Raw genomic sequence first — 17,886 nt, 5'->3', positions numbered from 1 at the left:
TATGTCGGAGGTAGGCTTGATGGTAGCCAGGACCGAGCCCCCAGCATGACCCTAACTACTGTCTGAGGCCTGAACTTATTCCTTTACCCTCGGGGCAGGCCGGAATACACAATAAAAAAAAACCCAAAGAAAGGACACAGACCAGGGAGAACAAAATCTCATACACAAAGGAGAGACTATATGTGAATAGGGGAATAAAGAAAAGGAAGGAAGGAAACGCACAACGGGAACGTTCACACCACTCAATTTTCCTTCTTGTTCTGTTTCCATGCCAAAAAGATGTAAAAAATGTTCTTCGCAAACGTATCTCACCCTCTGAAAACCAATGTAACCTCAACACATTATGATGAATAAAAACATGCAATCTGTGGATGAAAAGAAAAAAATCTAGGTGTAAATTAGAGGAAGAAAAAATTTCCATAAATGAAAAAAAAAGGAAGTGGTGGAAATAATAACTGGTCATGAGTTTGCTTGTAGCACTGGGATCCTGGGTTTAATTCCTTCTGGGGTTTGATGTTCTTCAGATTTCCTTCTACTGACCAATGTTGCGTTGGCCTTGTTGTAGTCTTGGCATCGGAACATTCTGTTCTGTTTGTTGTATGTGGCCATATATAATCACTAAAATTAGAATTTTTCCAATTAAATGAACCCTCTTTTTTCTTATCCACTATTTCATGGACCTTCTTCTATCTGATCCATTCCGGGAGGAGTCTGCAGACGATCTGTAAGGATGTCCCACCATGCTGCACGGTCAATGTTGCATAGACACCTTCTTCTATCTGATTCACTATTTCATGGACCAACTGTAGGTTCCATGCCTCAAGGAGTTTGCATTCGATCTTTATGGATGTCCCACCATCTTCCAAAGTCAATGTTGCGTAGACACTTTCTTCAGCTTTGGAGTCCTTCGACCTTTAAACCCTAAATTTCTTCATATTTCCTGGAAATTTGCTGGATTAGATGTTGAAGGTCACAGATCAGGGGCACGGGGATCGGATCGGTGTTGTTCCCTGGAACTGAAATTCTTAGCACTAGGATCCTGGGTTTGATACTGTCCGGATTTGATGTTCTTCAGATTTCCTCCTACTGACCAATGTTTAGGTGCATTGGCTTTTATGGAGCCTCGACATTGGAACAGTCTGTTTTGCTTGTTCTATGTGGCCATATATAATCACTAAAATTGGGGTTTTTCCAATTAAATTAACACTCTTCTATCTGATTGACTATTTCGTGAACATTCTTCTCTCCGATCCATGGACCTTTTTTTATCTGATCCACTATTTCATGAACCTTCTTCTATCTGATCCACTATTTCATGGACCTTCTATCTGATCCACTATTTCATGGACCTTCTTCTATCTGATCCATTATTTCGTGGACCTTCTTCTATCTGATCCACTATTTCATTGACCTTCTTCTATCTGATCCACTATTTCATGGACCTTCTATCTGATCCACTATTTCATGAAACCTCTTCTATCTGATCTACTATTTCATGGACTTTTTCTATTTGATCACTATATCATGGACCTTCTTGTATCCGATCCACTATTTCATGAACGTTCAGCAGGTTCCATGCCTGGAGGAGTCTGCAGACGATGTGTAAGGATGTCCTACCATCCTCCAAGGTCAATGTTGCGTAGACACTTCCTTCTGCATTGTAGTCCTTGGACCTTTAAAACCTACATTTCTTCATATTTCCTAGAATTTACTGGATTAGATGTTGAAGACCACAGTTTAGTGCCATGGGGATCGGATCGGTGTTGTTCCCTGGAACTGAAATTCTAAGCACTGGGATTCTGGATTTGATGTTCTTCAGATTTCATTCTACTGACCAGTGTTGCGTTAGCGTTGTCGGCGCTTCGTCATCGAAACAGTCTGTTTTGCTTGTTGTATGTGGCCATATATAATCACTAAAATTGGGATTTTTCCAATTAAATTAACCCTCTTCTATCTGACCCACTATTTCATGGCCCTTCTTCTATCTGATCCACTATTTCATGGACGTTCGGCAGGTTCCATGCCTGGAGGAGTCTGCAGACAATGTGTAAGGATGTCCTACCATCCTCCAAGGTCAATGTTGTGTAGACCCTTCCTTCTGCTTTGGAGTCCTTGGACCTTTAAAATCTAAATTTCTTCATATTTCCTAGAATTTGCTGGATTAGATGTTGAAGACCACAGTTCAGGGCCGTGGGGATCGGATGGGCGTCGTTCCCTGGAACTGAAATTCTAAGAGCAGCATCTGTTCTGACTGTGAAATTCCGCCGCAGTTTTCATTACAGGGTGTTCTAGCGCAGATTACTATTGTTTTCCAAATAATAACAATTTCATAGGGTTCCTCCCCCGAGACCTCCATCATTTCCATCATTTAGCGGTGTCTTGGCACTCGCGAATGCACCGGGACTATTGCCAAACACCTACAACGTGGATCCCTGCCTCCGTATCAAGAGAGGTTCGACACGACGCTCTGCGGCTTTTTCTTTTACAGGCCAAATTCCTCCTACCGAATGCAGCAAAGAGGCTCATTACCGGCATTTACTCATGGTTAAAGAGCAAGTCCCCAAAATACAAAAGTCCTTGAGTCGATCTTCTGGGTGGAACTTTCCTAAACCCCTACGAGCGTGGTGTCACCCGTAGGACTTGCTACTCAACTTTGCTGGACTCCTAAATCTGATCCGAAAACATTGACTCCATTTTTGGCTCATTATAATTATTGGTCGACCATGTGAAAAATTAAAAAAAAAAAAGCCGAACTGAGCCAACCGAAAACAAAGCTGCCCGTCGTTTTGATATTGCCGTTCTTTCAATAGTCAATAGAAGATGCCACCAATGTTACTGCAGGGACATCCCCTCTAAGGGCACCAGAGGTTGGGTGGTGAATGGAGGGAATGGTTGGCTTTGGTTGATTATCGGGAAGCGTTGACTGTAGAATCTTCTTTTATGTGCTGGAATATAAAAAATAATCAAATGTAAAAAAAATAAAATACTAAAATATCTACAAAGTAGGCAAGTCACAGCGTGGTGCCGAGGCGGCACAAAGACCGGCATATAGATTGCTGCTATAAGTGTGCCGGGAGTCATTCATAATTCATCTCTATCTTCTCCGAGAATTCCAGGCTTTGTCACAAAGTTTCTAAAGGAAAGCGAAAAGCGTCAACTCAGAGAGCGATATATAGATGATGTGTTTCTTGGAGAAGTCATGTATATGATGCAGCAGAACTTAATTGCAAATGGAAAAAAAAATTGAGGTTCCCATTGTAACTCATTTATAGGGCTTCCCTCATATTTGCTAATGGAAAAGTTCATACAGCAGCCACTTAATACCGCATACAGTGCACAAGTGATGCCATAAAGTGACTCAGAAATGTTACCGAAAACAGCCAAAGAAGTTCAAATATGTAAATCTATAAGGAGGTGAATTAATAATAATAATATATTAATACCACCACACAGTGCTGAATTAACAGTACCATGCACTGCCCAAATAATACCACCACACAGTGCTGAATTAACAGTACCATGCACTTGCCAAATAATACCGCCATACAGTGCTGAATTAACAATACCATGCACATGCTTGTATAATACCGCCACACAGTGCTGGATTAACACTACCTTGCACTGCCCAAATAATACAGCCACACAGTGCTAAATTAACCTTACCATGCACGGCTTGAATAATACTGCCACACAGAGCTGCCGCCCCACCACCGTGCGGAGCTGCCGCCCCACCACCGTGCGGAGCTGCCGCCCCACCACCGTGCGGAGCTGCCGCCCCACCACCGTGCGGAGCTGCCGCCCCACCACCGTGCGGAGCTGCCGCCCAACCTACACCCCACCTACTGTCTCCTCCCCAAAATCCTTTAGAATGTAAGCCCGCAAGGGCAGGGCCCTCTTCCCTCTGTGATAGTCTGTCTATTGTAACGTGTATATGTATTCTGTATGTAACCCCCTCATGTACAGCACCATGGAATCAATGTTGCTCTATAAATAAACAATAATAATAATAATAATTAACATTACCATGCATGGATTGAATAATACCACCACACAGTGCTGAATTAACAGAACCATTCACTACCCGAATAATAGCACCACACAGTGCTGAATTAACAGTACCATTCGCTACCCGAATAATAGCGCCACACACTGCTGAATTGCCATAACCATGCACTGCCCGAATAATACCGCCACACAGGGCTGAATTAACAGTACCATACACTATCCAAATAATACCGCCACACAGTGCTGAATTATCATTCCTATGCACTGCCCGAATAATACCGCCAAACAGTGCTGAATTACCATAACCATGCACTGCCTGAATAATGCCACAACACTGCTGAATTAACATTACCAGGCACTACCCAAATAATACTGCCACACAGTTCTGAATTAACATTACCATGCGCTACCCGAGTAATACAGCCACACAGTGCTGAATTGACATTACTGCTCTAATAATACCGCCACACAGTGCCCAGATAACCATTTTCTTCACTGCCAGTCAATAGTACAAAAAAGGGTCCAAGTAATACAGAGCAACCGATAACAAAGGAAAACATTTTCAGGTTATTGTACAAAAGAAGGCTCGAATAATAGTGATAGTGTCTAAATAATAACACTATAGTATATAGTCAATAGTAGAGAAGAAGATTAAAAAATACCACTATACGGTGCACGAATAATATGGAAATGCAGTATAAATTCATAAAAGTAACCCATATGACACCATACGGGCACCAAATAATACTGCCATACAGTGTCCAAATAACAAAACGCTAAAATGCTTGTAATCAATAATGAGTATTCAAGTAATACTGCCATACAGTGTCCAAATACCAAAACACTAAATTGGCCATAATCAATAATATAGGAGAATAAAAGTGATACTGCCATACAGTGGATATATTGCGAATCATCAATAGTACAAAAGCGGGTCTAACTTATACTGTCAAACAGTGGAACCAATAACAAAAGTTGCATTTCCAATCAGTGGTATAAAATATAGCTTGCATAATACTGTCATACAGTGCTCAAGTAATAAGACTATATTGCCAATCAATGGTATAAAAGAGCACTCAAACTTATTACTAGACAATTCCCAAATAAGATGGAAATGTCACTTAAACCAACAGCACAAAAGAAATCAAATAATACCGCCAGATCATGCCTAAATAACAAAGGACTATGTGGCTTAAGAATGGTAAAAAGCAGGGTCCAAGGGATACCGCCATATAGTTCTCAAATAACAAAGGTCTATATTGGTGATCATAAATAGTCCCAAAAGGTTCAAGTAATACCGCCATACAGTGCAACCAATAACAAACAACAATTTTTCCAATAAATGGTACAGTACAGTGCTTACATAATGCTGCTATACAGTGCCTTACCCTGACATTCATTAGTAATCCAAAACAAGGTCCAAGTAATACCGCCATACAGTGCCTAAATAAAAAAGGTCTACACTGCCAATCAATAGTACAAAATACGGCTTAAATAATACCGCCATATAGTGATCAAATAACAAAAGGACTGTATCAACAATCAATAATACAAGTGTAAAAGAATAGAAGAAACCTCAAAGAATCTGATCACAAGGAAACAAAATAATAGTGCAATACAGCGCACACATGAAATCCTACATAATAGCTCCTAGATGTCACTGTGTCGAACGTCCACATATTACAGCCATATAGTGCTGATATAATGACCCGATCAATGGTAAAATGAGGGGAGATCACCCTAAAAAGGGTCGTACAATGCTACAATAATAATGCTTTATATTCCATAAACCTCTCCAGACTCATAGAGGTGCATAATACTGAGCTGCAATACCAAGCTTGGCCTGCAAACAAGGGTGGCGCTATTTCACAATTTATTTTTTTATTTTCCACCACCCCTTTAAGATCCCAAAAAAATAATGTACAACTTGGTCACAGCTCATTTCCCGCAGCAATCCGGCGGATTCATCCCCCTCAGAGCATATTTATATACTGATGCCGGAGTAATGAGTTGCGATGGGAGTCACTTTATCAATTTTTTTTTTCATTTTTTACATTTTTGATTTTCAGACTTTCTGTTCCTCGCGCCGTCAGTGATCAAATATGAGAAAGTGATATGTCGTCCTAATCACCGAGACGAGACGGAAATCTGCGGATATTGAGATTCCCATCAGGACGTTATATCTCATCACTCATAAGACGGAATCTCCAAGAAAATATAAGCGTAACGGAATCACAGAAAGATCCGCAGTATAAAGTATCCGCAGATGGGGAAAACCGCACTCGTCAGGAATTCTGCTCTCACAGACAAGTTATTTTTCCTCCTACTCTGCACTCATTTTACCTGTATTAATTGCACCTGTTTGACCTCATAGGTCAACAGTTGTTGTCTTTTCACCAAGCTGCTTGCCTATTGTCTTGTAGCCAATCCCAGCCTTGTACAGGTCTACAATTTTGTCCCTGGTGGTCGTAGACATCTCTTTGGTCTTGGATCACACTCCAAACTCACCACCATGTCCAAGACCTACGAGTTTTCTAAGGACACCAGGGGCAAAATTGTAGAGCTGCACAAGGCTGGGAAGGGCTACAGAACAATTGGCAAGAAGCTTAGTGAGAAGGCAACAACTGTTGGCAAAATTATTAGAAAATAGAAAAAAGACCAGATGACTTTCAATCTTACTTGGTCTGGAGTTCCATGTACGATCCCGCCTCGTGGGGCAAAGATGATTCTGAGAAAGGTCAGGAATCATGCCAGAACTACACGGGAGGACCTGGTCAATGACCTGACTACAGTCTCAATGATTACCGTTAGTAGCACACTATGTCGTCTTGGATTACAATCCTGCAGGGTACGCAAGGTCCTCCTGCTAACGCCAGTTTGAAGTTCACCAATGACCATCTGAATGATCCAGAGGAGGCATGGGAGAAAGTCATGTGGTCAGATGAGACCAAAATAGAACTTTATGGTATCACCTCCACTCACCAATGTTGGAGGAAGAAGGATGAGTACAACCCCAAGAACTCTGTCCAAATCGTGAAGCTTGTGGGTGGAAACATCATACTTTGGGTGGGCTTTTCTGCAAAGGGGACAGGACGACTGCACCATTTTGAAAGGCAAATGGATGGGGTCATTTTTCGCGAGGATTTGGCCCACAACCTCCTTTCCTCAGTAAGAGCATTGAAGATGGGTCGTAGCTGTGGCATCCACCATAACAATAACCCGAAACACACAGCCAGGGCAACTAAGCAGTGGCTTTGTCAGAAGCATCTCAAGGTCCTGGGGTGGCCTAGCCAGTCTCCAGATCTGAACCCAAGAGAAAATCACTGGAGGAGCTGAAACTCAATGTGGTCCAGTGACAGCCCCGAAACCTGGAAGATCTGGAAAAGATCTGTATGGAGGAGTGACCTGAAAGATCTGGAGAAGATCTGTATGGAGGAGTGACCTGAAAGATCTGGAGAAGATCTGTATGGAGGAATGACCTGAAAGATCTGGAGAAGATCTGTATGGAGGAGTGACCTGGAAGATCTGGAGAAGATCTGTATGGAGGAGTGAGCTGAAAGATCTGGAGAAGATCTGTATGGAGGAGTGAGCTGAAAGATCTGGAGATGATCTGTATGGAGGAGTGACTTGAAAGATCTGTATGGAGGAATGACCTGAAAGATCTGGAGAAGATCTGTATGGAGGAATGACCTGAAAGATCTGGAGAAGATCTGTATGGAGGAGTGAGCTGAAAGATCTGGAAAAGATCTGTATGGAGGAGTGACCTGGAAGATCTGGAGAAGATCTGTATGGAGGAGTGACCTGAAAGATCTGGAGAAGATCTGTATGGAGGAGTGACCTGAAAGATCTGGAGAAGATCTGTATGGAGGAATGACAGGAAATATCTGGAGAAGATCTGTATGGAGGAGTGACCAGAAAGATCTGGAGAAGTTCTATATGGAGGAGTGACCTGAAAGATCTGGAGAAGATCTGTATGGAGGAGTGAGCTGAAAGATCTGGAGAAGATCTGTATGGAGGAGTGAGCTGAAAGATCTGGAGAAGATCTGTATGGAGGAGTGAGCTGAAAGATCTGGAGAAGATCTGTATGGAGGAGTGAGCTGAAAGATCTGGAGAAGATCTGTATGGAGGAGTGACCTGAAAGATCTGGAGAAGATCTGTACGGAGGAGAGACCTGAAAGATCTGGAGAAGATCTGTACGGAGGAGAGACCTGAAAGATCTGGAGAAGATCTGTATGGAGGAGTAACCTGAAAGATCTGGAGAAAATCTTTATGGAGGAGTGACCTGAAAGATCTGGAGAAGATCTGTATTGAGGTGTGACCTGAAAGATTTGGTCAAGAACTACCGGAAAGTCTGACCTCTGTAACTGCAAACAAAGGTTTCTACCAAATATTAAGTTATGTTTTTCTTTGTATCAAATACTTATTCCATTCAATAAAATCCAAAATAAGTATTTAATAATCATACAATGTGATTGTAGGGATGTTTGGGTTTTTTTTTGGGGGGGTTGATTTTGGAAAATTACAGACCTCTCCATTCTTTGTCGGTGGGAAAACTTTGCAAAATTGGTGGAGGATCAAATCTGCTACTTTAGTTTTTGCACCACCGCTTACTGGAGTGTGCTTTTTTATTTTATTTAATTTATTTTATTTTTTTATTTATTTTATTTAATTTATTTTATTTTTTATTTATTTTATTTAAAGTCCCAAAATAAGTCTTGGAACATCTGGTAACCGCCTTCACATAGACTACAAAAAATTAAAAATTGCTGGATGTGGGCCAAAGGACTGGAAATTTGGCATAAAACTATAATTTTGGCACAAGTAATGTGTCACATTTTACTGCAATTAATGGAAAGATTTTGCGTACGGTGAATATTTGGAACTCAATATTGAGGAGTGTGATGATGTCATATTAAAGGCAATGCCTAAAGGGGTCCAATATTTTGCATTCTGTGGTCACTAATTTCCTAAAGTTCCCAATCCCCTGTAAAGAAATAGAATCATAATATAACCTTCTGTCTTCTTGCGGCCACCACTAGAGGGAGCACAGGAGCTTGCTGAATGTATGTATGCAATCAGCTCCTGTGCTCCCTCTAGTGGTGGCTGTGAGAAGAAAAAATGTTAATGTCTATGCAGAGGATTTGGAGCTCTGTATCAGAAAAAAACAAACCCTAAAAGTGTTCAGTAATGAAACATTTTAGAACTTCTCAATTTAAAGGGATTAAGTTTTATTATAATGGAAAAAAGTTATTAGTCTTTTTTTATTCCCTTAAAAGCAATGTCTAAATGAGTCAAATATTCTGTAATTAATATTTTTTTTTTTATAGATTTTTACTTATTTTGCAACATAAATTAGACATAAACACACCCAAACACATATATTAAATTAATTGATTAATCTTTATAATGGTCAGAGGTCACCTAGAGGTAGAAGATAACCATGTGGCCACCACTAGGAGGCGCACAGGAGCCTAATTCACTTCTACATTGACCTCAATAATAAAACCATATTGGCTCCTATGCTCCATCTAGTGGTGGCTGCAGGGGTCAAAAATAATTTTGGTCTATGTAGAGACTTTTTGAAACTTTGTATCAAGAAATCAAACCCTCCAAATTATATGAAGAAGGTGGACATTTTCCCCATACATCGCATCCAATCGACTGCAAAAATATTGAAGTATATGTGGTCACCACTAGGGGGAGCAGAGGAACTTTCTGCATTTATACATTGACCTCAATAATAAAACACTGACATTAGCTCTACAGCTCCCCCTAGTGGTGGCTGCAGTATTGGAACATTTATGAAAGTTACAGTGATGTATCTTTATTTCCTTTAAAGGTAATGTCTAAATGAATCAAATACTCTTCAATTATCAATTTCTTAAAGGGGTTGTCCAGGATTTTAACATTGAATAGGATAGGTCACCAATGTCTGATTGGTGGGGGTACGACACGACACCCCTGCCGACCAGCTGCAGCGAGGTACTGCACATTCGTCCCCTATTGAATCAAAAGAGAGAAAAGCTGATCGGTCGGGGTGCCGGGTGATGCACCCCCACCAGTCAGACAGTGGTGACCTACCCTATAGCCTATTTTATAGTCCTGGACAATCCCTTTAACATCTATATAATGGTCAGAATGTGCCTGCTCTGTTTAGTGGTCAGAACTTAGAGCTATCAGATAACCCTCTCACTTTCTATGGTCACCACTAGGAGGAGCATAGGTGCTTACAGTATGCAATTGGCTCCAATGCTCCATCTAGTGGTCAGAACATAGCTAGAGCTAGCAGATAACCCCCTTACTTCCTATGGTTACCACTAGGAGAAGCATAGGATCTTACAGTATGCAATTGGCTCCGATGCTCCATCTAGTGGTCAGAACATGGCTAGAGCTAGAAGATAACCCTCTCACTTCCTATGGTCACCACTAGAAGGAACATAGGAGCTGACAGTATGCAATTGACTCCAAAGCTCCATCTAGTGGTAGCTGACGGAATCCTAAATAACTTTATCCATGCAAGGTTTTTTGGGAACTTTTGTAGCAGGACATTAATTCCCCAACGTATTTTAATACATGTCTACAATAGCTAGAGCTAGACAATAACCCTCTCATTCCCTATGGTCACCACTAAGAGGAGCATAGAAGCTTACAGTATGCAATTGGCTTCAATGCTCCATCTAGTGGTGGCAGTGGGAATCCTAAATAACTTTAGGGGAGCATTTGTAGCAGGAAATTCCCCAGCCCCTTTTAATACATCTCTATAATGGTCAGAACTTAGCTAGAGCTAGCAGATAACCCTCTCCCTTCTTATGGTCACCACTAGAAGAAGCATAAGAGCTTACAGTATGCAATTGTCTCCAGTGCTCCATCTAGTGGTGGCAGTGGGAATCCTAAATAATTTTAGGGGAGCATTTGTAGCAGGAAATTCCCCATCCCCTTTTAATATGTCTCTATAATGGTTAGAACTTAGCTAGAGCTAGCAGATAACCCTCTCCCTTCTTATGGTCACCACTAGGAGAAGCATAAGAGCTTACAGTATGCAATTGGCTCCAATGCTCCTTCTAGTGGTCAGAACTTAGCTACACATAGAAGATAACTTTCTCATTTCCTAAGGTCACCACTAGGAGGAGCATAGGACCTTACAGTATACAATTGGCTCCAATGATCCTTCTAGTGGTCAGAACTTAGCTAGACCTAGAAGATAACTTTCTCATTATCAACGGTCACCACTAGGAGGAGCAGAGGAGCTTACAGTATGCAATTGGCTCCAGTGCTCCATCTAGTGGTGACTGTTGGAATCCTAAAAAACTTTATATACATGCAAGGGTTTTTTTTGGAACCTTTGAAGCAGGAAATAAATTCTTCAACCCCTATGAAAATGTACAAAAAAAATGAATTGGTTCAAAATTCTGAAAGGTGACCATTCCCTTTAAGAGTAGACAACCCTTTTAATAAACAAGTGGAGAGGAAAAGTCTTGTTTTGCAGCCCGAACAACCTTTATCCGCGAGAGAAGAAAATACCAAATCTAAACAGAAACATTTCAAGGCTGCAGCGACTCAAACTCTATTGTAAACATCATACAAATTGGACTCCTTTTGATTTCTCTAAGCTTTCAAGGCCATTCGAGCCTTCGGGCAAAATGACGTCTTCAGTGAACTAGAATTCAACTTCTTCCATTCTGTAATCTGGTGCAGTCTTATCTCCGATGTATTGAATGTGTATTTCTTTTTCCTCTACATCCTCATATATTTCTCCTTTTTTTTTTTTTTTTGTCTTTCAGAACCCGGTTCTGCCCCCAACCACAGCGTGACCTACACGGTATCGCCTGTCCTCCTCGCCATCGTGTCTTTCACGTTAGTCTCCCTCTTACGTACAATCTAAATTAGAAACAAACAAACAAACAAAAGAATTTATGGAAATAATTCTCAAGACAGGCAGTGAAAGAATCTTTAAAAAAAAAAAATTACATCACGACGAAATACAAAAAAAAAACAGTTAAAAAACACAAAGTTAAATATTTTTTTTTCTAGATGGAATCCAACACTGTGAGGGATCCAATTATGCATTTTTGGAAACAACGCATCATTGACTTTCTGTAAGAAGTGGATTTTATCAGTGACTTAAAAAATAATAATTTAAAAAAAATAATAAAAAAAAAAGACCTTGGAATGGCACCGACATAGGAAACGGATAAAAATTAAGGGAAAAAATATTAATTGGAAGGATCATTTTTACGGGAGGCGAAGCGAGAAGACAGTGATTGCCGAGCAAGAAGAACCTCATTAGTGTTTTAGAAGACGTTAATTTGCAAATCGTACCCCTTGCAGCACTGAAGAAGAGACTGCAACCATCTTCAGCTCTGGGAGGGCAGAAGTCCTAAGTGTAGTTGCCCAATGTACCTCATTCCTCGTCATGAATGGATCTTCTCCAGCCACCCTAAATGTTAGGAGTCAGCTCCCCTGCCTGACCTTGTGTTTCCCTCACTGTTATTGTGCACAAGAACCCCCCCTCACCAAACCAATGGAGTATTATTTTGGCCACCAAAGTGGACATCTGCTCCATCTGGAATTCGAACAGAATAGATGTCCAACTACTGGGTAAGTTTTCCTCTGTTGAAGACTCTCCTTGACCTTTATAAAGCAACAAGACTTGGTGGATAAACCAACATCCATCCTTCCAGCTAAGTATTATTTAGGCCACCGAGGTGGACATCAATTTCATCTAGAACATGAACAGAATAAGTGTCCTACTGGGAAAGATCTTCTCGGTTGAAGACCCTCCTTGATCTTCAAGCTGGACAAAGCCAAGACTTGGTGGATAAACCAACATCCATCCTTCCAGTTGAGTATTTAGGCCACCAAGGTGGACATCAAATCCATCTAGAACATGAAAATAATAATTTCCTGGACCCTCATAAAACAGAGACTTAGTAGATCATGAGTTTTTAATGTCAAAAAAAGGCTAATAATTCCTTCAAGGTGGATATCAAACTAATCTATAACATGAACTGAGTAGATGTCCTACTACTAGGTAAGATCTTCTCAACTGAAGACCAATCTGAACCTCGTACAATTCACTGGACAAAACTGAGTCTTGGTGGATCATGAGGTTTTCTTTTTGTCAAACTAATGCCAATGTTTCCTCCGAGGGGGACATCAAACTCATCTAGAACAAGAACAGAAGTTCTACTACTGAGTAAGATCTTCTCCACTGAAGACCATTCTGGGCTCTCGTACAATTCACTGGACACAACTGAAACTCAGTGGATCATGAGGGTCTTCTTTGTCAAACCAATGCCAATGTTTCCTCCAAGGTGGTCATTTAACTCATCTAGAGCAAGAGCAGATGTCCTACAGCTGGGTAAGATTTTCTCCACAAAAGACTCTCCTCTACTCTCCTACAACAAGCTGGACACAACTGAAATTCTGGATCATGAGGTTGTTTTTTTTTTGTCAAACCAATGCTAATATTTCCTTCGATGTGGTCGTCAAACACATCTAGAACATGAATAGATGTTCCACTACTGGGTAAGATCTTCTCAACTGAAGACCATCCTGGACTCTCGTACAACTGAGACTCGGTGGATCATGAGTTCTTGGGGATTTTTTGTCAAACCAACACCAATATTTCCTCCAAGGTGGACATCGAACTCATCTAGAACATGAACAGAATAGATGTCCCACTACTGGGTAAGGCCTTCAAAACACGTCAAGCTGGACACAAGTAAGACTTTGTGGATCTTGCGTATTTCTTTTGTACCCTTATCTCCTGTCCTCCAAAAAGCATGGACAAAAGTTGGGTTTGGATTCTTCAGAGAACCACCACCCCTCGATTGGATGTTGTATCCACCATATTGGTTTGGATTCTTCAGAGAACCACCACCCCTCGATTGGATGTTGTATCCACTACCCCTCAATTGGATGTTGTATCCACCATATTAGTCACGGCAGGGGAGAGTATGCAACTAGAACCTAAAAAATATGGAAATCTACGATACGTACGGGGGACAATGCACAGTCCCTTCTAGTTTCATATGCCTGTCATTCATCACCAGTGTCTGTGACATTCTTGTGGGTATTATACAGACCCTACGCCCCTTTTGTAGACGGAAAAAAAACAAAGAAGGGGATCAAAGGGCCTTGAGTATTGTCTGACTGTTAGCTGTCTGTCTGCATGGTCCTATCACTGATTGCAAGCCCCCCCGGGCCCGCCCGTCCTCCCCATTGCGTTATGCTGACATTGGAATGGACTCAATCCTTGCGGCCTGTTAATGTTTGTAAGTTGCACTGTGTGGAGATTGAAGGGGCTTGGGTTAGCAAAATGATCAAGCTTCTGTTGTCCAATTTTTTATTTTTTTGTGGTTCCCCTTCCAAAAAAAACGCCCCGTAGAAATAAGCAGCCAATAGGGGAGGTCCCCCACCCTCTCATCATCCCCCATTAACAAAAACGTGGGCCTGCCCCAAGCGTGTCTTTGTCCTGGCGTCTGTTTGTCCCATTCACCTATCCATAACGGGAGGCCGATGAGCAAAAAAAAGAAAAAAAAAAAAACACAACGGCCCCAACAAGAGCTTCCAAGATGTGCGTCCAAGCAATGCATTCTGGGATTTCATATTCTTTGTTCCTGCGTGCCGGGGAAGGGGGTGTTTTTGGCATTTATGTTGGGGCATCTAATGGCTCATCATCGGAAATTCTAGGCAGATTTTTCTTTTATTTTTTTATTTTTTTTTGTTTATCTGGGATGTTTTTGGTTTTTCTTTTTTGCAAAAATGATAAAAAAAAATACTTGTGAATATTGGCAACAAATGTATAAAGTGTTATAATATAACAGAGAGAAAACTCTACATCTGGGTGAGGTTTTCTTTGGCGACTCGTCTTTTATCTTATGTCTGTGAGAAATTCCTGAGGAACCTTTTGTGGTTCGAAAATACCATCATATGGGTCTCTAGAGCGAAATAAAACTGTCTAGTGACCCCTAGTGGTGGCAGAGGATACACAGGTTTTCACTATTGGGAATATTGTCTCCAAGGAGCATTGCTCTAAGGTCTCGGCACAAGAAGAATCGGCACCTTCCAATACTCCTCATGTCGCTAAGTAATGCATGACCAGCTTCAAGAAACCTATCCATGGATACAGTGAGAATATTTCTTCCCTCATCTCCTTGGCAATATCAAGGACATCCAGTCATCAGGAGTAAGTAGCTCGAGTGTTCTGTTTTCCCGGTGGCCACTAAACAAACACAACGTAAATTGACATTTCTCGATTTATGCAGATTGAATTTCAGCTTTGTTGTGTAGACTGGAGCAAATCCAAAGAGTCATCTCATTATCATTAGAGTACCGAATCAGTAGAGTTATTTTATCATCATAGGATAAGATCAGTAGAGTCATCTTGTTATCAATAGAGGATAAGGTTAAAAGAGTCATCTAATCATCCAATGACCAGGACCAGTAGAGTCATCTTGTTGTCAGTAGAGTCATCTAATCATCCAGTGACAGACCAGTAGAGTCATCTTGTCAGTAGAGTCATCTAATCATCCAATCACAGGACCAGTAGAGTCATCTTGTTGACAGTAGTCATCTAATCATCCAATGACAGGACCAGTAGAGTCATCTTGTTAGTAGAGTCATCTAATCATCCAGTGACCGACCAGTAGAGTCATCTTGTCAGTAGAGTCATCTAATCATCCAGTGATCGGACCAGTAAAGTCATCTTGTCAGTAGAGTCATCTAATCATCCAATCACAGGACCAGTAGAGACATCTTGTTGACAGTAGTCATCTAATCATCCAATGACAGGACCAGTAGAGTCATCTTGTTAGTAGAGCCATCTAATCATCCAGTGACCGACCAGTAGAGTCATCTTGTCAGTAGAGTCATCTAATCATCCAGTGATCGGACCAGTAAAGTCATCTTGTCAGTAGAGTCATCTAATCATCCAATGACAGGACCAGTAGAGTCATCTTTTTGCCAGTAGAGTTATCTAATCCTCAGAGGGCAGGGTCAGCAGGCATCTTATTATCAGTAGAGGACAGAGTCAGTAGACTCGTCTAATCATTAGAGGTTGAAATCAGCAGAGTCATCTCGTTATCAGTAGAGGTCACGGTCAGCAGAGTCATCTCATTATCAATAGAAGATAGGGTTAGAAGAGTCATCTAATCATCCAATGACAGGACCAGTAGAGTCATCTTGTTGTCATCTAATCATCAGAGGGCAGGGTTATCAGTTATTTCATTATCAATACAGGACAGGATCAGTAGAGTCATCTAATCATTAGGGGGTGCAATGAGTAGAGTCATCTCGTTATCAGTAGAGGACAGGGTTAATAGTCATGTAATCATCCAATGTAATATTAATATAGGAAAGAGGACAGGGTCACCAAAGTCCTCTCATTATCAATAGAGGGTAGGATTAGAAGCATCTTCTAATAATCATAGGACAGGGTCAGGGGAGTACTCTCATTACCAGTAGAGGACAGGATCAGTAGAGTCATCTCTTCATCAATATAGGACAGTCAGTAGAGTCATCTAATCAAGTGGCAAGGTATGCAGAGTCATCTCATTATCAGAAGAGGATAGTAGGGTCATCTAATCAGAGGGCAAGGTCAGCAGAGTCCTCTCGTTATCAGTAGAGGACAGGGTGGGATTCAATTTTTTTTTTTTAACAGGTTCCCTGTTTTTGTTAATGAACCACACCCATTTAAAAGCCACCACCATTTGATGACACACCCATTTCGCTAGCCAGGCCTATTTTCACACTTTTCTCAACCACAAAATGCAAGGAACGATAAGTAAAAGTAAAGACACTTTACACTTCTTACCCCACCTGAACCTTCATGTACAGTCTCATTGCTAAGGACACTAAATCATTACTAAAGGAATCTGCTCAACTGGGAAAGGACGTCCTCCTATTCATCTGTCTCCTCAGCTGTGTGCTCCACCTAATCTCTGGAATCAGCAGCCACAAGCCAAATATGTGCGATATACCGACACTCCATGACCAGACCATATATTCCCACCAAATAGTTCCACCTACAAGGGACACATATTGCCATAACCAGACCATATATTACAACCACATAGGGACCAAATAGTACCATATACAAGGGAGAAATACTGCCACATCATGACCGGACCACATATTACTACCGCTTAGTAGTAGTTATAGTCATATAGTACCGCATCAAAGGGAGAAATACTGCAATACCATGACTAGACCACACATTACAACCATAAAGTGACCTAGTAGTACCAAATACTGCAATACTGATAATGAATAATAAACACAATACCAATAACACGAATATTACCATCAGTAACATTATACACAGGAGCCCTGTATATAGTGTATGTGTACATGTAATAGAGATCACTAGTAACATTATACACAGGAACTCTGTATATACTGTATAGTGTGTGTGTGTGTGTGTGTGTGTGTGTGTGTGTGTGTGTGTGTACATACATGTAATACACTGACTTACCAGTGTCATCTTTAGGTGAAGTGATTGATCTTCAATTTTTTTCTTCATCCAGCGTAGACTTCTTCCTGACACGACTCGTCTCAACAGAAAATAACATACACACATCTATAGCTGATCATCTCTAAAACCTATTCCGCACTTTTTTTCCACATGCTTTCACAGCACCAGATGGAAAAAAAAGCAACAGTGCTGCCCTGCACAGTAACACCATCCTGGTCCCCATGGCTCTCCCATCCTGGTCCTCATGGCTCTCCCATCCTGGTCCCCATGGCTCTCCCATCCTGGTCCCCATGGGTGTGCCATTCTGGTCCCCATGGGTCTCCCATCGTGGTCCCCATGGGTCTCCCATCCTGGTCCCCATGGGTCTCCCATCCTGGTCCCCATGGGCCTGCCATCCTGGTCCC

At 41.3% G+C, this 17,886-nt stretch overlaps 1 protein-coding gene across 1 annotated transcript in view; it reads left to right on the top strand.

Annotated features, from left to right (window-relative positions):
* The window catches only part of IGLON5 (IgLON family member 5), a 433,507-nt gene extending 418,660 nt beyond the window's left edge, over positions 1–14,847 (top strand). The window contains 2 exon segments of the mRNA XM_075328605.1: positions 11,787–11,861; positions 11,864–14,847. Of these exon segments, the coding sequence (XP_075184720.1) occupies positions 11,787–11,861; positions 11,864–11,892 (104 nt within the window). The 3' untranslated portion in view covers positions 11,893–14,847.
* Positions 14,848–17,886: the final 3,039 nt, after the last annotated feature.

Source organism: Anomaloglossus baeobatrachus, chromosome 11 (assembly GCF_048569485.1).
Source record: "Anomaloglossus baeobatrachus isolate aAnoBae1 chromosome 11, aAnoBae1.hap1, whole genome shotgun sequence".
Taxonomy (NCBI): domain Eukaryota; kingdom Metazoa; phylum Chordata; class Amphibia; order Anura; family Aromobatidae; genus Anomaloglossus; species Anomaloglossus baeobatrachus.
The sequence above is the reverse complement of the archived record's forward strand: the minus strand, read 5'-3'. Positions and strand labels throughout refer to the sequence as shown.